General features: G+C 39.9%; 1 protein-coding gene across 1 annotated transcript in view; it reads left to right on the top strand.

The window, feature by feature from the left end:
- The window catches only part of LOC124722331, a gene marked incomplete at its 5' end in the record, with an annotated part of 298,305 nt that overhangs the window by 228,723 nt on the left and 47,784 nt on the right, over positions 1–21,798 (top strand). The window contains 2 exons of the mRNA XM_047247507.1: positions 4,791–5,000; positions 10,540–10,690. Of these exons, the coding sequence (XP_047103463.1) occupies positions 4,791–5,000; positions 10,540–10,690 (361 nt within the window). The remainder of the gene's footprint in view (positions 1–4,790; positions 5,001–10,539; positions 10,691–21,798) is intronic.

The following is a 21,798-nucleotide window of genomic DNA, read 5'->3' as shown; positions in this document are numbered from 1 at the left end:
AGCCACGAACCACCTAATACACAAATCTGCAGTTCAGCTATTACTGTTACTTTGTATTCCATGTTAAATTATCACGACTGTCACAGTGGTGGCAGTGTAACCTTCTACATTGCTGTGTAAGTGGCAGCCACCTTCAACTCTGATGATGACAACTGTAAGCACAACTACATTTTCTACTGAGGTCTCGAACTTTAAGGCCTGATGTGGTTGTATGTTGGCACTGGAGCAGTCTTTCTCACCAATGGTGACTCCCTGTGGCAAAGATGTTTCACCAGTACATGCCTGGACTGCCAACTGCACCAGTCCCTGCAACTGATTACACAGTTCTTCACTACAGTCTGACAAAAAGTGGCTTCTTTAATGTCATTTTCACCACCCTTCAACATCAAGGTACTTTCTGACTGATACCCTGATTTCAAACTGCTCGTTTTCTAAATTAATTTTATAGCTAGCTTGCCTCATGGAGACACTAAAATTTTATGTTTTAATTCACTATATGTTTTTAACTTTACTAACTTACTCATTTGTTTAGTAACAATGAGTTTTTCATTTATTAGAAATTTCTAAGGACTTGAATTTTTGTACTTCCTCCCATAGCTTTCACCAATGGGATATTTCTTGTTGGTTGTTGGTAATGTGCTATCTGATTTGTATGTGCAGGAGAATGGTGTTCCTCAGGGAAGCGTTTTAAGTGTCACCCTCTTTGCCGTCGCCATTAACAGTATTACGTCCACTATCCGGAGTCCTGCCCAATGCTCCTTGTTTGTGGACGATTTTGCTGTTTTCTGTTCTTCCTCCAGTCTTGTCACTGCTAGTCGGCAGTTGCAGCTTACGATACAGTGATTAGAGGCATGGACTGCGAAGACGGGTTTTACCTTTTCTGCAGACAAATGTGTGTGTGTTCATTTTAATCGTTCTCGACGTCTTTTTACCTCCCCTGAATTGCGTCTGAGGGACACCATTCTTCCTTTTAGCGACACTGTGCGATTCCTGGGCCTCACTTTTGATTCCAAGTTGTCGTGGTTGCCTCACCTTAAAGACCTCAAGGTGCGGGCCCGAAAGGCACTGAATATTTTGAAGTGTCTGAGCCATCGGTCCTGGGGAGCAGATCGGGCGCGTCTGCTGCAGTTTTATAGGGCTTTCGTCCGATCGCGTCTTGACTATGGTTGCACCGTGTATGGGTCAGCAAGGCCTTCGTATCTGAAGATTCTTGACGCAGTACACCATGAGTGTATCAGGCTGGCCACTGGTGCCTTCCGTACCAGTCCCATCCCCAGCCTGTGTGCTGAGGCAGGGGAACCGCCGCTCGCCATCCGGCGGAAACTCCTCATGGTGCGACGGGTGTGTCAATTCCTTGCCTGTCCTACCTCCCCTGCGTACCCTACCGTTGCCCGACCGCCTATGGAACTTCTCTTTTCCAGTCGTCCCAGGGCAACGAGACCATTTGGGATTCGTGCCAAGCATTTGCTTGAGTCCCTTGGTGTGGAGCGTGTGGCCCCACAACGACAAGGTTTTACTCGCCTGCCTCCCTGGTTGCTCCAGAGGCCCAGCGTCCTTTTAGACTTGTCGGAGTACCGGAGGAGCTGCACTCCTGCGTTTGTTTTTACCTCCTTATTTTATGATATTTTAAACCAGCATCCCGACCATGTACCAGTATTTACGGATGGCTCTAAACAGGGGGACTCTGTTGGTTGTGCTGTTGTTTTCCCTGATCGAGTCGTCCAGTTACGGCTTCCTGCGGCGTTTACCATCTTTGATGCCGAATTGTTTGCGATCTTGCGGGCATTGGAGCAGATGCGATGTGTTCCCAGTCGTAAGTTCCTCATCTGTTCTGACTCCCTGAGTGCCCTTCAGACCATGCAACACTTGTACCCAGCGGATACGGTCGTCCAGGACATCCATGATGCCCTACTCCACCTGCAACGGCAGGGGAAGGAGGTTTCCTTCTGCTGGGTGCCGGGGCACGTGGGTATTAGGGGAAACGAACTGGCGGATGTGGCTGCCAAAGATGCATGTTCCCTCCCTCACATTGTTGTATGTGCCGTCCCCCTCCATGCTGTTACCTCCCTCCTGCGTTATCGAGTTCTGCGTCAGTGGGAAGAGGAGTGGCTGGCAGTCGGTGAAAATAAGCTGCGTCTGGTCAAGGCCACCACGCGGCCATGGCGCACGCCCTACCAGTCATGCAGGCGGGATGAGGTTCTCCTCACTCGCCTCCGCATCGGGCACAGTCCCTTAACGCATGGTTTTTTACTCCGGCGGGAGGACCCCCCAATCTGCAGTGCTTGTGGCGTCCAGATTACTGTCCGCCACATTTTACTTGACTGTCTTTTATTCTCTGACCAGAAGGCGGTGGTTTCTTTGCCACCGGATTTGCCCTCTATTTTACAAGATGACGCAACGACTGTAGTTAAGGTCTTACGGTTTTGTGTCCTGTCCAATTTGTTGCCTCGGATTTTAGGACGAGGGTTTTAATGTGCTGCTGGGTGACTGGCTCACCCAGGTTTTAGGTAAGAGGTCAGCCAGTCACGATTACCTCCTTGTTTCCCTTCGGTTTCTGTTCTCTTTTCCTTGTTTCGCTTCCTTTTTAGTGTGTTCCTTCTCCTCTTGTTTTGCCTCTGTATGTGAGGATTTGGACCTGCGTCAGGTCTGTGTCTTTTAGCCGTTCTCCTTGTTCGCTGTTCGTCTTAGTCCCTTCACTGCATGTGTTCCTGTTTTTATGCGTTTGGGCGCTGATGACCACGCTGTTTAGCGCCCGTAAACCTCAAACACACACACACACACACACTTGTTGGTTGAACTGAAACTCTCCTTCTAATTTTGTATATTATGCTTTAAATGTCTAAAAGTATCCATCTTTGCAACTTTTGATCAGTGTTGTACGATATTTGGTAATCGAAATTTGGAAAAAAATTACATCGTTTCATATCAGAATCATTAAATGTAGATGTTAATGAGTTGAATGATATCAGTTTGCCCCATTGGCTGTTACTGCAGAAAATTAATATCATTCAAGAAATGTATCATGGCTGTGGACCCTATTACAGCTCAATTTTTTTTTTTTTTAATTCAGTTATCTGAGGCTGTTAACTGTCTGGTAGAAAGTTTGCATTAATCACCGTATACTGTGAGCAAGGTGATGTGGTGATGTTCTTACAGTTTTTTCTGAGACTTGTTTATAGAAAGATTCTTGTAGCTCCCTAAATTATTATGACTGAGGAAAACTAGCAGGAAACCATTCAGCTATGAATTTACTGAGTGCTGGTGTGTGGCACATAAGTGCATCACATGTCAATTATCGACTACATCTGCATCTGCATCATTCCAACAATAGCAAGAGCTAACTTGGCAAAATTCAGTGGATATCTTGTAGTTCCTCAAGTCTATGGGTAATGGTCCAGGAGATGGGGCATGCCAATATGCTACATGAGAATGGCATGCTGTTTCCTTCCAAATGTTTTATTTCTTGATTTCTGACAGTTGTGCTTTCTTTTTTCCATTTTATCTCCTCCCACTTTACCTCTACATTTCCAAATAAACTGCTCCTTATACTTCATATTAAATGGACTGTGCTTGACAGTTGTTGGACTGAATACTGATAATTGTGTTCTCAATGACTGATGGAGTTTCTGCAGTTAAACTTGTACAGGTATTGGAGCTTGTGCATTACACTCTAATGACAGTTATTCCATTTTTTGTGTTTCTTTTAATTCATTTCCTGAAACAGTTCTGGAGCTGTCACACTTTTTACCACATTTCTATTTAATATGTATGCTGATTTTTTCAAAACTTTATTGATGCTTTGACTTGATACTTCATTCACAAATAACACTGTCACACCTCCTTCTGTTGTAGTGATAACAACGTTTTTCTTTTCTTTACACTTATGAATAATTACATACTTCCATTTCTTGCCTGATGAGAAGTCCCAGTTATTTTAATGTGTACTGAAACTCCAAAAAAATTGTTGAATCTACAATATCACATATCTCTACTTTACTTCACTAAGGGTCACAAATACAAAAGGTTTTTTGCTTTTGTTTCATTCTGGGGCCACTGTATCTTTTGTTACTAATGTTCACAATGTTTTAATGTAGTATTTTTTACTACATTCATATATAACATTATAAATATGAAAATTGTGACTGATAAAGATATTGTATATAATAATGGTTGGTAAAGGTAGCCATTGCTATTATGATAATTGTGGAGATGGTGCTGGAGGCAACAAAAATATATAACATCTGTTTTTTGTTAACAATTAGATTTTTTCCTTCCACAAAACGTTCCTTAAAAGCATCTGCATCTTGTGTGCTTAGGACTGGATAATAGCTGTGTTTGTTACATCTAATTTATTGTGAACCAGAGAAGACAAATATACAAAGTAAATGATGACAAGAACAACGAGTTAAGTGTGAATCTAACTATAATGAATGTTCTAAAATTTGTCAAGAATAAATTAAAGGAATGCAACATTTTTCCAATTAGACTGTTATTTACTATAACAAAGAAAGTATTGTTGTAAATAATAGCCTAATGAGAAAATGCAGCATTCGTTTATGGTCATGGTACTGACAACAAAGAAAATATAAGAACAGATTCGTTTTCATAATGTTCAGGAAATTAAAATAACAATGCTTATATTTCATTTGAATTTCTAGTAGCATTACAATAAAAAACTGTACTAGTTATGGTTCTCCTGTGATGTTAAAGAAACTATCTTCTCTTGTGTTTTATATTTAATAGACCTATTTTATGCCAGTAACAAAAGTTTTCTATGTCGCTATTTTCAGCTTACTTCTGCTCCTACTATCAACCAACACCTGATTCCTTTGGTGGGCTGTATTGTATGTTTGCTGCAAACTATGATGACACTAGTTCTGCTTCTACCCCATTGGTGGTATCATCAAAACTGTCTTGTGTTCCTGAAACTACAGTGTAGTTTAGCTGTCATGGCTGCAATGATTACATTTGTATACGTCTTTCAAGGAAGTGTTGGAAAGGTATGAAATTCTATTTTGTTTGGTAGATGCAACTTCAGATTTCTAGTCGTAGCTAACAAGCATTTAAAGACAATATGAACCATTTACAATTATTTTGATATATTTTCTTCTGTTTCATAAATATATTCTTGTGAGATATGTTTGTAAATTTGATCAGACATTGCTAGTGTTAACTTTGATTCCTTTGTGTTCAGAATTATTACAAAAAAGTAATTTTAATACCCCATTTGTCTACTGGTAATCATTGAAACTCACTTTGTATTAAGTCATGTTCATGTGAATATGACTGATAGTATTCCAGAGTCTTTCAATACAGCATTTTTTAAATATAACCTCTTTACTTCATTTTTGCCCATTACATTTAACGACTTGCTGTGGCTAGCTCATTTATGAGTTTCCTTGTACCAAACAGTTTTATTATTTCTAATATATCTGTTGGTCATGCTAAAACTGTAGATACATCTTAACAGCAGACTATACGTCTGGTATGTAATTTCACACTTCAACTTTCTAATCCATACACTTATTGATGTTTAAGCATCTATTCTGTTTTTCTTTCATTGTTGAACGATGAAATCTAGAATATTTATTCTGCTCTCCTAACTTTGGTCTCAACTATCAGTTCACACGTGCAGCTTCTCAGACAGAGAGGAGGGAGGATGCGGAAGGTGGCTCACTTTCCCCTACACTTCAAAGAAAGTTTGTTACAGGGGGAGGGCTATATATAATTTATATCCCCCCCCCCTTCCACCCAAATTTACGTAGCAGTGTAGGTACAAGTTCTGCATACAGAGCCAGTAATAAACATTATGCCTTACATTAGCAAATATATGATTAGTATCTTGGTTGACTGCACCTTTTTAATAATTAAATCAAAGTCTTATACCCTTGAAGTTACTATCTGCCAGACATTGTTAAATACCTTACAACTTCAATTAGATTCCTTCCTGTTCTGTCCAGGCACAAGTTTCAGTGAAGGAATGGAAGATCTTATGAATCAGAATGTTTTGTGTCTTCTCTGGCTACATTACAGTGTTCTTTGGTATGACTGTATTAAGTCTGTCCATATATTATGCAAAAGAAGAGCACAAAAGGAAATGATCTTTTTTAAGGGAGGTTTCTGTAACTGATAAGAAACTATAGGAAAGTTCCAGATACATGAGAGGAGACTTTTTTTTACCAAGAGTCTATTGCAAGTGAAAACAGCACACCTGTTATCAGTCAACTCATGTGACAATGACAATGCTGGCGAATCAGGAGAGATTCAGTTCCCTGGATAAAACAGGAAATTCATTAAGAGGTCATGAAATGATCGCTGGAAACCTCACCCAATGCCTCAGTGAGAGGGAGAACAATCTACCAGAACTAAAGGTGTGACTGAAGTGCCACAACACTTGATTAATCCTGTTTCTACAAAACAAAATACTGGAATTAGTTGAAAACAGTCTTGTGTGCAATTTTAGTTTTTTTATTTATCAACTACATGTTTCACCTTATTTAGGCATCTCCAGGCTGATCTTAATTTGGTATTTCTTGGGACGATCCTTTAGACAGTGTAACTAAAGTGCATCGTCTAGTACATCAGGCCAACATCACCTTCATTAACATCAGTAAATACTTTCTAGATGGACATGAGCGTCTCAAAGACCTGCATAATGTGTACATGTTCACAGGAGCAAAGTACTTGACTATGCCCTTTAGCTACACTGTCTATAGGATCGTCCTAAGAAATACCAAATTAAGATCAAGCTGAAGATGCCTAAGTAAAGTGAAACACGTAGTTGATAAATAAAAAAACTAAAATTGAAACAAAGACTGTTTTCAACTAATACTATTAAACACTAGTTTCCTGATTCGTGCCACAGATGGATTGGAAATACTGGAAATTATGGCTCACATAGGACGTTGTGCAACCAATAAAAAATTCTCCATTTTTCAGAATTATGGCAGATTCAATAATGCACACTGCTGGCCAGGAGTTCACACACTGAAGTGCATTGCATCAACTCTGAGATGCTTTTTCTGAGTTTATACTGCCTGGTGGATATTGGGTTATAAATGCTGGCAACCAATAAATCCTTTGAAGACATTTGCTATGAATTCTATGCACCTATTGTTTTGGTGGTTCATCTGAAAGGTCTGTGGAGAACAAGGGTGTAAGGAAAATCATTCTCAAAGATGATACTGTGGAAGATATCTCCAAAATAATTCTGGAATCCATAAAGAGGAAAAATGTGTATGCAGATTTTGTGCAACCATCCAGTGTTGACAACATGAATACGTATCTGAAAGCACAATGGCTGATAGCAGCATGTCTGACCTGAGGAGCTGTAAGGGTAAAATCTTATAAACATTTAAGGGAAATTATGACTGTGCATAAGCAAGACCCAGATATCTCTCAGCCAAGAAAAAAATAAAACGGAGAGATTGAAACACAGAGTAACATTGCCTGTTCCTGAAGAACTGTCTCATGAATGAAGATTTAAGTGAAATGTGTTTGAAATTCTTGGTGTCTTTCTGAATGAAATGTATCAAAGATTCAACCAAGAGAAATCTCGAATAGATACTTGGTGCATCCTTCAAAACAAATTCTTCATCTACATGACACATACAAGAGTTCGTTGGAGTACACACACAGCAGCCTTTAACATCTAGATACCCTATGCACAGCTCAAAATGCTGTAAAACATTATAACTGGTGTTCAAACACTTAATGCATCCTCTAATGAAAGATATCTTAATGAGGAACCTATCATAGATAAGAACTGTTCCAGAAAATTATAAAGTTATTCACTTGATCATTCTGATTATGACTGTTCCAGTATTGTCAGCATCTTATTATGACTTAAAACTTGCCTCAAATCAACAATGACACAATCAAGACTCACCCAGCTAATCCTCCTCCATATCCCTCAAGATAGGGCTGGGAAATTAATACTATGAAGCACATGGAAGAACTTGTTTCCAGAGGAAAGCCATGAACCCGTATGTGAAATATTTGGAATCTAAAGGAAACAAAATAAATGCCTTCTTCTTTTTCAAAGAAATTATGATTTTCTATGTTTCATTAAGACGTGATGCACAATGTTTCCAAAACAATAGGAATGATATCAACAAATGTAAGAGGTTAATCAGTGACTATTTGTTATTACAGTCTATGGAAAATGTGAACTACTGTTCAGAAATGGTCTCAGAGGCAAATAGAACTTAGGTCTTTCCAGCTATGTGATGTCCTTTTCAAAATTAAAAGGAGAACATTGTTTCCAAGAAACATAAAATATAAAATTGGGCCCATAATTACAACTTATAATATTAATGAATTGCTTCACCTTGTAGAAAAGCACATTCCTGGCAGCTCAAGACCTACCCACATTAATAATATTTGCTTAACAGTTTTTCAAAAAATATACAATTTTTTTTTGCTCCCCAACAATCAGTGAAGAGAATTTGCTTATCCTTCTCCCACTTCCCCCAGCAACAGTCAGTGACTGGATTTGCCTGAACCCCAGCAGAAAAATTGTTGGTACATCACTGGAGATGACATCATTATCTTTCATTGTACCCTCTCCTATTATCAGGTTGTTAATTTAAGCAAAACAGTAGTAGTTCATATCACTAGTGAACTGATTGCACAGAGAATGTTATCGGTCATTTCCATTTGTGAGGCATTATGCTTCCAACTAACAAATTTTATACAGTGTCCCACATAATACACCTGACACCCGAGATTCAAGTAGCTGTGAACTAACTAAAAAAGAATAGATAATGGTAACATTAAAAAACATGTAGTTAACTGTTTATAAGAGATACTAGAAGTGATGGCCATTGGCATCCAGTCATCTCTGACTTGATGTGATGACGTTACCAGCAACACGCTGTAATTCTACAGTCATGATATTCTTAATTTCTCTAGTAATGTATCGCTTAAGATAATCTATTCTGCAAGTAGTGTCAGCATACACCTTGCTTTTTAGTGTGTCCTGTAAATAAAAATCACATTATGCTAAGTCTGAGGACCTTGGAAAGCCAGAGGCTTCTACTGACAAGTCTGATTTCAGGGAACATGTATGTTATGTGTGCCATACTTTGGTTGAATTTGTGGGCAGTTGCTCCAGCTTGGTGGGATACTGCATGCAGCTTCTCTGCATCTCTTAACCATGCATAGAAAGAGTCAAAGATCTCTAGATATCTGGCACTGTTTAAGGTGTAATTGAAAAATATGGGGCCAGTAATGCACATGCCAGACAAAGCACACTAAACACCTATCTTCTATGAGTGGAGAGATCCTTCATGCAGAATATGTGGATTGTCCTGTGACCAGTATCTGCAATTCTGGGAGTTTACATAACTTGACAAATGAAACCAGGCCTCATCTGACGTAAGGTAAAGCAAGGGGTCCAAGTAGCAGCCAGTTACAATAATGAACTCTTTTTCCCTGATCCACAAATTTAAACTCTTGCACCGTACTTACAAAAAAAAAAATGTTCAAATGACTCTGAGCACTATGGGACTCAACTTCTGAGGTCATTAGTCCCCTAGAACTTAGAGCTAGTTAAATCTAACTAACCTAAGGACATCACACACATCCATGCCTGAGGCATGATTCGAACCTGCGACAGTAGCGGTCTCGCAGTTCCAGACTGCAGGGCCTAGAACCGCACGGCCACTTCGGCCGACTCATACTTACATGATAGGCTTTTAATTTCATATCATTTAGTTCACAATGACATGATGTATGAGACACACCAACCTATTGTGATAACCTCCTCTTACTGAATTGTGGGAACTTCTCAAAATGTCAATGCAAATTCTGTCTATAGTTTCAGGGATACACACTGTCAGTTACCTATTCCTCTGCACATTCTAAATGGATCCTACAGTCCTCCATTTCTTGTGGAGATCTTGAATAGTGCTTGTTGTGGGGAGTTTCCTTCCAGGATACTTCACTTTACATTTCTTTACATTCATTAATAGAGCCTGTTTTTATGTAACACTGCACATCAGTTTTCTGTTACAACGCAAACTGCCTCATTTCTGTAACAACTCAACAATACAAGCTTCTTGCAGCAACTGACACATAAACAAGCAGTTGCACTCAACTTTCCAATAAAATGCAGTGTATCCAACTTTCAAGACAGAGTTGCCACTTCACAAGCAGTTAGATTAGAGATGATTAACTGGTATGTGAGGCATACAGGTTTTATGTGGGACACCCTGCATTGTAAATGTTAACATTGTATTTTTCACTACATTTATACTGTGGATATTCCAGAACATATTGATATTGTGTGTGTGTGTGTGTGTGTGTGTGTGTGTGTGTGAGAGAGAGAGAGAGAGAGAGAGAGAGAGAGAGAGAGAGAGAGAGTTTACAAAAGTAATAAACAGTATTTCAAAAAATCATATTTTATTACATTTTTATAGGTCATGCCAGATTAAAGACTGAAATAAATAGTATACTTTTCATTATTTTTAATCAGAATTTTGTATTTTTTAATAATGGTCTATATTTGTTTTTTCTGACTAATTTATCTATTTGCAGGAGTTCTTTCCATACGTAACTACTAGTTTAGAAGCATTTATGTTGATTGGTAATTCATCACACATCAGCAAATTGCTAATTGTGTACACTGAAGTGGTCAAAATTCCAAAGGTGAAACATCTTAAACAAACTGTAATTTGCATCATAACAGGTAATTAATAAAACTTTAAATATTTTATCTGTTCAACATTAATGCTGCATTTTAAATTTGACTTATTTATGTGGATGTTTTTGCTCAAAATAAGTGTGTTTAGTATGAGAGACAATTCATTACTGTGGCACAATGCTATACGAGAAGCAGGACAGCTTTAATTAATACACAATCCAGTCATGAATATACAGGTGTAACTTCAGGTAATTCTACATCTATTATGTGTTGTAAGTGGTCTGTTCCGTCCAGTCAGGAAAAGTCATTATTAAATGCTGAATACAGAAAAATTCATTTAAGATTTCATTAATTCATCAAGGTAGACATTTCATAATCTCAGAGAACTGTTTAATGTGTATGTAGATGGTTCACAAAAAGTCTCATAATACATATCGTTTAATAACATACAACATACAGCCACATAACAGTTACATGTTGCAAATTTTGAGTTGTATTATTAATTGTAAGTAATCTTCAATGGAGGTAACTGGTAATTGTAGTGTGAAATAGTCGGGCATGCACCACATTAGCAGCAAAAGACACCAGCAAAACTCTCTTTACATGCTGAGCTCCAGATTTTTTTCATTTAAAGAAAAATGAACTGCTGCCCTGTTTCCTAGCTTTTCTGGCTTTCTTTGTGGCTACTGTCTGAGGTTTCTATGCAGTGTAGCATTTGGAGGGTAGGACATTACAGTGGGTGGTGAATGAAGGCCAGAGTACTGTCAGGACAAGACAAATAGTTGACCACCCAGGAGATACTGATACACCCATTCAGAGGCTTCTATCTGATTCCCAAAGGCATTTTGAAGCAATATTACAATATTAAACATTTATTATCCACAAAACACAACAGTTGACTCTTTGATGTTCAGGCAGCTAGTGAGGGGAGGGCTGGCAGCAGTATACAGCCATGGAATGCACCATTTAATAATTATTGATTATAATTGGCATGCATTAAGTATCATGTTGGCTAAGCAGCAGTGATGTCATGAGGACAGTTGTCTCATCTGTGTTAGCACTCAGGTATGTCTACGCCAAGTGACGGCGCACACAGTTTCCGGGAGACAATGGCCAGGGCAATCATGACTCCATCATAGACTGCACACATGGAAAGCATCTACTATCTCTGCTCAGAGAATGTGAAGTCATGCAGAGAAGTGCCATGGCTTCCAGTCAGAAGAGAGAGACAGACTGACATGATCCAAGTCTGCCACAAGAACAGAGATGAATGGCAGCAGTGGCTCACCCACACAATTACAGATGATGGTCTGCAACCAGGCACTGCTGGTTAGGTTATCAGAAGACCAGCCAGTTGTTGCCAGTCACAGCTCATCATCGACCTTGACTTGATAGTTGATGCTGCAGCTCACAGCAACTAAATCCCTCCAGACAGGACTTGCTGTTCTGTAGAAGATCAAAGTCCACTCCACAAGCAGAGGGTCAACTGATTTCAGCCTCACCTTTCAATAGGACAGCTGCAGACTGAATATAACTCCACCAGAAGATAGATAGTATTTATACACTATGAGCCCATGTGCTCTCCTGTGGTGGGGTGGCAATGACATCATTCATCCTAATTTTCCTGTTGGGTCAGTTCTCTTGGTCACTTCAGGACTTCACAGCTTCACCTTTCAGACACTCTTTCTACCATGTCAATAAACTGAATATTTACTATTTATCTTGTAATGATTCATGCTGAATGTTCTTAAGTTTCCTCTGCCTGATCCATTGATGAATGAATGGGAAATTTTCATGCTTCACAAAATGTATTCACGTTAATTGACATCTGAACTGCACACTTGTCATGTAAACAAAACATGGACAGACTTCACTGATCTCTTTGACTTCCAAAAGTAACTTTAAAACTGACTGACAAAACAACAACTCAACAACTAACTCGCAGCCTCACTGCATCACTTTATATAGAATTTTAACAATAACTTCCATAATAAAGCATTGTTAATTTTGTACAATTTTGATGCTACAATTAAAATTTACAAAACATAAAGAAACTGATGTTACAGCCAAATAAGGTATAAAATGCTATACTGAATGACAATATTTTGTAGTAATATCTTCAGTTTTCCATAAGAAAATCATTCTGAACTTTAATTCCAATAATGTCCCTTGTATTATTTTAGTTATGTAATTAATTAGTTTGGATTTGGTTACAAATACTCAATGGTAGTACAGAGCTTGTGCTTTATCCAATTTTATACATAAAATGTATAAATAAGGCCTCAAATTCTATAAATTGGTAAATGAGATGTAAACAATTGGAGAGTTAATTAGAAATGTAATTACAAAGAATATTAATTACAAATGAAGACATAAAAATAAATAACAAATGAAAATACATTACTTGGTAACAACTTTTAAGCTGTTTCTCAAGATAGTGTTACTGGATTTTTAGATTACAATTTTGTTAATTAGAAGCATTGATTTTTCATGCTAACATCTCTGCACTCTCTAGTTATTTACTGCTATGGACTTATTACTTCAATTTCTTGATTAGTTACTTCATTTTGTATATGTACACAATTTTATCAGTGACAACAATCCACCGTTAATTATGACAATGCACGTGCTTCCAGAACATTCCACATGTCTTTGCAATGAATATCAAGTTTTTTTTTCAAATAAGACAGAATGTTATATACATAGACAGACATACAAGTCCTTAGGAAGCATTGAATTGTCTGATAACTATCCGGATGCATATAAAAAATAGGTGGTATCGGACATTTCATATGAGACCTGGGGGAGGCTGCACCGTTATAACCTGAATTAAGCTTATGACACTTTTCACAGTCAGCAGGATGTCCCTCTATCGCCATGATGTCATTTTGCTTCATTGCTTCTTTGAGAACTCAGCCCATACAGGGCATGGCAATAGCTTCCGAATTTGCTGATGCATCATCAGTGAGTCTTTCTTGCTGACTTTTCATCTGGCTATTGACCCATGCTGCTCTGCCCCTGGTGTTGCCAGGGAAGAAATATGAAAATTTTCTGGCTGCACCAAGTATGCTACTCTGCTGTGCAACACCCGAGACATATTGTTTTAACTGACTTGTAGAAATTCTCTATCATCCCCTCCCATATGAATATTATGACTCTCTTTTTAATATCATGTACACAATCTCAGTAAAACAGCTATTTGCCATAAAGAATATAAATAAGCCATTTCCAGTTTAACAACAGTATTAAGTTTTTCATAAATAATATAAATTTTAAGCACATCATCTAGAACATAAGATACATGCAGTTACATACTGATGCTATTCCAAATAGATGAAATTAATACAGATTTATATGAGACCATAATGTTCATGACAAGAACATAACCAAAATGAAAACTATGTACAGATGACATGGTGGAAGTACATTGAGGCATTCGAGTAACTTTGTCCCCCTGTTGTTTGAGCAGATAGACCATAATTTAAGCAAAAACCTCCATCCATCTTTATATGCTTTCTTGTAATTTAATCTCAACTGCTTCCTTAATAACACAATACCATTAGCTGGAAGTATGTGCTACAATATCTGTTTTTTTATAGTCCATAGGATGCCTGATGTCATGGCAATGTTCTCCAATAGCACATTTCCTTTGCTCTTGTAACCATATGAGATCCTCCTGTTCATTACGCTGTGGTGACAAAAGGCATTGGATACCTCCTAACATTGTGTCAGACCACCTTTATGCAGTATCTCATGTAGTTTGGACTCAACACGTCAGTGGAAGTCCCCCTGCAGAAATACTGAGCCATGCTGCCTCTATAGCCATCCATAAATATGAAGTGTTGATGGTGCAGGATTTTGTACACAAAATAACCTCTCAGTTATGTCCCATAAACGATCAGTAGGATGCACCTCAGGTGATCTTGATGGCCAAATTGATCACTCAAATTTTCCAGAATGTTGTTCAAACCAATCACGAACAGTTGTGGCCAAGTGACATGGCATTTAGTCACCCATAAAAATTCCATCACTGTCTGGAAACATGAAGTCCAAAAATGGCTGCAAATGGTCTCCAAGTAGCCAAACATAACCATTTCCAGTCAGTGAATCAGTCCTTTTTATGTAAACGCCGTCCACACCCTTATGGAGCCACCACCAGCTTGCACAGTGCCTTGTTGACAATTTTGGTCCATGGCTTTGTGTCTGTACCACCCTCAAACCCTACCATCAGCCCTTACCAACTGAAGTTGCAGCTCTTCTGATCAGACCGTGGTTGTCTAGTCATCTAGGGTCCAACTGATGTAGTCACAAGCCCAGGAGAGGCACTGCAGGGGATATCATACTGTTAGCAAAGGCACTCGCATTGCTCATCGGCTGCCATAGTTCATTAACACTCAATTTCACCACACTATCTGAATGGATACATTTTTCATATGTCCCACATTGGTTTCTGCAGTTATTTCACACAGTGTTGCTCATATGTTAGCACTGACAAATCTACCTAAACCCCATCACTCTCCATCATTAAGTGAAGGCTATTGGCCACTGCATTGTCCATGGTGAGAGGTAATGCCTGAAAGTTGGTATTCAGCACACTCTTGACACTGTGGATCTTGGCATATTGAATACCATAATGATTTCTGAAATGGACTGTCCCATATGTCTAGCTCCAACTACCATTCCATGTCCAGTTAATTCATGTTGTGCAGCGATAATCACTTTAGAAACATTTCGACATGAATCACCCAAGTACAAATGCCAGCAATGTCACTGTACTGTCCTTTTATACCTTGTTTATATGATACTGCTGCCATCTGCATATGTTGGTATCACTATCCCATGATGTTTGTCACCTAAGTGTATGTTACACTGCAGAAAGATATGGTAAATGCAGAATTTTCTTAAAGTTTCTCCAGGCAAGCTAAGCCAAGCTATATGAGGCCAATGTGCCATGTAGCAGTCAGAATGTCAAACAGGCAGAGAATTGATACTACAAATAATATGATACACCATAAAAGCTATTGCTCCACCTTGCTCAAGTGAGAAGTCTGAATCATTAATTCACCAGCATGACCTCACTGAGAAGGGATCATAATGTCATTCTGTCTGCACAGCATGATACCACAAGAAAAAGTAAGTTTTCCACAGAAACGCCTATCAGCCCATTGACATGATGGAAAAGCACCATGCTAAAACACTGAAAGCCCCTGTCATGACACCACGGTGCAGCAAAGAACGCTGATGAACCCAGAAAATAAAAACAAATGCAGTTATCCTTGGCCAGACATAACATCAGTGCCTCAGTTGGACAGTAATAAATATTCAGGCTTCCATGCCCACATACTATTCAGTTACAGTGAGTCAGCTAAGATGCCAAACCTGTGGCATGCGTCCTACCATTCACCAGATAACTTCTACCTTCAAGATTGCTGCCTGCCTGGTCTGCCAAATATGGTCACTGTGACCTAGCAACACCCTATCCACTGATGTGAAGTGTTTGGCACTCTACCTCCAATTTGATGAGAGCTGAACTGGTGATGTTTGATGCACCACCAACCTGACACTGTATCCAGGAGGCATGCTCTGGTGGAGAGGTATGCTGTAAATCTGCACTACCATCTACATCACATGCAGAGCAGCTGGACTTCGATGTTCATGAGACTGCTCTAGTAACATACAATCTATTATCTGGTGATCAATGCTACTGAACAAGCTGTGCCTGCTCCTTTACACAACATTATGGTATTATGTGAGCCTAAGACAGGATGTTTCAATTGCAACATTTATCTTGAATAAATATATATCTTTCTAAAGCTGTTTCATCGACACGCAGAGTGCCAAACTACCTTCATCACAGTGATTAATGCTTTGCCATTGTGCAATCATAATGGTCTCAACTCAGGCCCTGAAAAATACATGGGTCTTTCATGCTCCTCATGCTCTGATCAATATATGACATGCCACATCTGCAAGGGACACAGTAGACAACCATCCTACACAAACCAAAATCATTCTCTACAAACCCTAAAAGGGCCCTAATCTTAGATGGTGGTCAAAAAACATACTTCACCCCATGTCTCTGCAGAATATGACCAATCCTGTTGCAAACACTATCTGCATAAGGCAAAATTACCATAGATTTAGGTGCCACCTCATTATTGTCATCACGCACCGGAGTCATGGTTGGTTGATAATGTGAAGTGTGTGACTACAATCATTCTGACAAAATGTGACTGCAAGGTGAGCCAAATCAGCTGACAAACTTTCAAGGTTTGATATGATGTGGGTCCTTGTACCAATGTACAAAGTTCGCCTTTATGCTAAGCTGAATGGTGACAACAGGCAGTCTGTAGATACAAATCATTGTGAGTTGGCTTCCTATAAATGACATTTCCCAATGTAACATCAACGTTCCTCCTGACCAACACATCAAGAACAGGAAGGAAATCATTCTTTGCCACCTCCATCTATTTACATTCTCACTCCCATGAGGCCAAATTACAGAAGTATCGTCTACATATCTGAAAAAATTAAACACATAAGTTTCAACGCTGCCAACTCAAAGACATATTCCTTTTAATCTTCCATAAACAAACTGGAAGTAATGGGTGATAACAGGATTCTGTCTGTTCATAGTACAGTTCTTTGACTAAAAATAAGTAGAAGTTAATACATGTAGAAATAGTAAGCCCAGTGGTGGCTCATGAGTATACATTCTGGATGTTCATAAATTTTTAGATTCAGATAAATATGACAGTGTGAAATTAATAGTATCTCCTGTATAACAGTCATGCTTATCAACATATTTATACAACTACAGCCACTACCAATAATAATAATAATAATAATAATAATAATAAGAGTAACAATAATGATAATATTAATAATATGCACGACTTGTCTGAAAAAAGAAAGAATTGTTTTGGGTAATATTATTATTTTGTACATAAGTTAAGTACAGTTTAGGGCAAGAATAAAATGATGTGTAAGCTTTCATTACTCTCCATTTTGCATTTTTGTGTAAGTGGGAGCTTTTGGACATTTTATTTATTTGGGCAAGTGTACAAGATCCCTAATACATATATTAGTTAACAAATTAACTTATGGGCTGAAATCAGACATTCTTATATTGCACCTACACAACAGCTTACACTTATTATACACTTCTCTGTTTGCTTGTATTGACACTTATTTGATTTCATCACTTTCTCAGTCAATGGATCTGGTCTGGAAGGCCTTAATTTCTTTGTGGCTAACTTTTCCTGGTAATTTCCTTTTTGGTTACCAATTAAAATGGATTAATTAGAGTTCATGTTGACACTACACATAAAAGCAGATTCCAGCACAGTAAACAATGAACTCCAAACTCAAACTGCCATTTCTGGAAATGATTAAATTCATATAGTCCTGTCTACCAACATGATAACTTGACTAGAATAGAAATGAGGCACTGAGAACCATAAGGGCCAAAAGCACACCATTGTTGATCCCACATTTAAGTGAATACCAAAGAAACCAGTGAGACAGCTTTTTGTGAATGTTCAAATGTACGATGTGGGCCTATAGCATAGATAAGCCTGACCCACCATAAGGTCAACAGATATCAGAAGCATGAATAAATGCTATAATCTCACAGTAAAAAATGATATACTTTATGGTTCTCAGCACCTCAAATGGATTACTGTATGATAAAATCCAATACTTAATGTATTATATCTCATTCATAATCTCACAATATAGTATTTTCTGTCAATATAACTATAACATGCATTGATGTCTAATCTAACTTTACTATATAGTGAGTTATGAGTTATAGTGTTGTAGGACTGCTGAATCCAATGATGCACACTATACCACATGTAATAAGCACTATTTTATTACTTGTAAGCACACATATACAGTATAATAATAATGTCGTGTGACTAGGGCCTCCCGCCGGGTAGACCTTTCACCAGGTGCAAGTCTTTCGATTTGATGTCACTTCGGTGACTTGCACGTCAATGAGGATGAAATGATGATGATTAGGACAACACAACACCCAGTCCCTGAGCGGAGAAAATCTGTGTACACTTTCATGCGCGGCCACAGACTGGTGCAAAGAGCTTGCCAAAACAAAGATATTAACGCGACTTGGTCGATATTTGCCACCTCAGCTCCCCCCCCCCCTCCCCCCCCTCCCAGGGTGTGGAGCACAAAATATAAATATTTTGGTGTGCGTGTTAAGGAAACACCCATGGGGGAGGGAGAGGGTGTTTAAACCGAAACCATACCGTACATTACATTACATTAGTAACTGAAGTCTTTGAGTCAGCGAGGGGGACTGATGGTCCTGCCTGACCGAGTGAATCCTCGTACAGCAGTCGAGGGATCCAGGGAGGGGTCGGTGGGTTATGAGGAGCCGGGGTAGCAGACCTGAACTCCTGTTGCGGTACGTAGTACTTTTACCGTTGATGGGTTGGTACCAACAGGTAATGGAACAGACTAGAGAAGATTAATGTGGGTTAAGTTATCATTGGGGGTGTTGGCTCATTTGTAGAAGATACACACATTATCCAGCTGCACATCAAAAAACACTTTAGAGCTGCATATAAAATCTGTGTTGACATTCACTACCACTTCTGTATACGGGTTGACAGAATTTCCACACGAGTCGTCGTTGGCAACATCACACGTTCCGGGGATGGCCCCTGATATGTCACTGAATCCTAACAGGGGAGAGGCGGGGGGCTGCCTGTAGGAAGGAGAGTCATCGCACGCATCACTCTGTATGGGAATGTGACACACACCTGTAGCACTGTCACACGATTGGAAGTGTGTAACGTCACACATGTGGAAATGGGCGTCACTCATCAGCAGACTGTCAGTAGATGCCTCGTGCAAGGTGGGTGTAGCAGGGGGTTGGGGCTGACCAGGAGGAGTATCAGGCAGCTCTCCCCCGTGACTGCCAGTTTGAGGAGGCAGACAGATACTGTCTGAGGTACGCCGTTAATGAGCACTTCGAACGTGTTGGTACGCTGCGATATGACTCCTCTGTGTGGGCCCAAGTATAGAGGTCTGAGTGCTGATCGGACAGTGTCATTGCACACCATGACGTGAGTGCACGATGCCAAGTTCTTATGCAGAAATATGGGATGGAGTGAGTGTAGTTTAGGAGGATGCACACGAATGTTAGCAATTAACTCCTGGGGGCTTATGGGTGCTCAACGTCGAGGTCATCAGCGATTAGCTCCTTGACACGCCCAACAAATGTCGAGTTGCAGATCTGATCTGGATGCAGTGAAGGCTCGACTAGCTCTGCTGGGATTGTGAGGAGTTCTCCATACAGTACTTCTGCCAGGGATGTGCCAAGGTCCTCTTTGTAAGCGGCCCAAGCGCCAAACATTATCCATGGAAAGACGTCGGCCCACTCACCTCCGTGGCACATCAGGGAAACTTTAAGTATTCAGTGCCAGCGTTTGACAAGCCCATTGCTCTGGGGGTGGTATGCTGTAGTCCTAAATCATTTCACCCCACAGAGTTAATAAAGCTGTCAGAAGAGGGCGGACTCGAACTGGCGGCCCTGGTCAATGGTGAAACTAGGCAGCCAAAGCATGAGATCGACATTAATAGAAGGTCTCGGGCCACTGCATCAGCTGTGATAGTAGTGAGAGGAATTACCTCTACCCAGCGGATCAACCTGTCAATGGCGGACAGTATGTAACGGAGGGTCCAGAGGGGGTAAGGACCTGATGATATCAATGTGTATGTGCTAGAATCTGCTTTTTACCACATCGAACATACCCATGGCTGGCTGTGCATGACATCCTACTTTTGAGTGGTGACAAGCCACTGATGCTCGCGCTCAACTGTGACATTGTTTCATCACCTCAGGCCAAACGAAATGTTCAGATACCAGACGTGTGGTGGCGCGAATGCCAGGGTGTGCCAAATCATGGATACTATTAAAAATGTCCCAGAAGAGAGGTGCAGGTATCACCGGACATATGCATCCTGTTGAAATGTCACACCAGATGTGTGTTGAAAACCCGGGAAGTGTCCATAACTCTAGTTTGAGTCCTGTTTTAACATTGGAGTGCAATGCAGCGAGTTCAGTGTCCTCTGTCTGCAATTTAGGGGGTTCACTGAGGTCCAGTTGTGAAGATAAAACCGACACGTGAGATAGAAAATCGGTGATGACATTGTCTGCCCCTCTGACGTAACCTATGTCATTCATAAAGTGACATATGAGGTCCATATGCTGAAAACATCTCACGGATGAGTCCTTGCCTGGGTTACGGAAAGTGTATGCCAATGGCTCATGGTTGGTAAATACCGCGAGATGGTGACCTTTGATATCATCTTGGAAATATTTGATAGCAGTGTAAATAGCAAACAGTTCCTGGTCGAAGGTCGACCATTTACGTTGGGAAGCGGACAGTTTGTGGGAGAAAAATCTGAACGGCTGTATAACAGAACCCATGGATTGCTGAAGTACTGCCCCCACTACTGTATCACTCGCATCTGTAGTAAGCGAGATGGGAGCATCAGGAATGGAGTGAGCGAGCATAATGGCCATGTGTAAGGCTGCCTTTAGATTATCAAACTCACAATGAATATATCTGGAGTCCACGTGACTACCTGAGACCATGAAGTGTTTTTTCCTGCGAGAGCATCCGTCAGTGGGGCTTGTATGTTGGCAGCATGGGCGATGTGTTTGTGGTAGTAATTTACCATTCCAAGGAAGTGGCGGAGGCCCTGAAAATCTTTGGGCAGAGGCACCATACTAATTGCCTCGACCCATTCGGGTAGGCGTCAGTTGCCATTGGCAGAAATCCCATGGCCCAGAAAAGTGACACTAGTGCACCAGAGTTGTGACTTAGCATTGTTCACTGCAACACCATTTGCTTTTAATGGTTCGAACACTGTATTTAAATGTAGTTCATGTTCCTTGAGGGAGGAAGATAAAATTAACAAGTCATCCAACAAGGCATATGCAAAGTCCAGTTCTCCTACCAACAAGTCGATGAACCACTGCCACATCTGTGCAGCATTTTTAAGGCCAAATGGCATAAAGAAATACTTGAACAACCCCAACAAGGTGATGATAGTGGTTTTTTCAACGTCCTCCGGTGCCATTGGCAGTTGGTGGTACGCCTTGTGACAGTCGATTACAC

This window comes from Schistocerca piceifrons, chromosome X (genome assembly GCF_021461385.2).
Source record: "Schistocerca piceifrons isolate TAMUIC-IGC-003096 chromosome X, iqSchPice1.1, whole genome shotgun sequence".
NCBI classification, from domain to species: domain Eukaryota; kingdom Metazoa; phylum Arthropoda; class Insecta; order Orthoptera; family Acrididae; genus Schistocerca; species Schistocerca piceifrons.
Note: the sequence above shows the minus strand (reverse complement) of the source record. Positions and strands in the feature narration are given on the sequence as shown.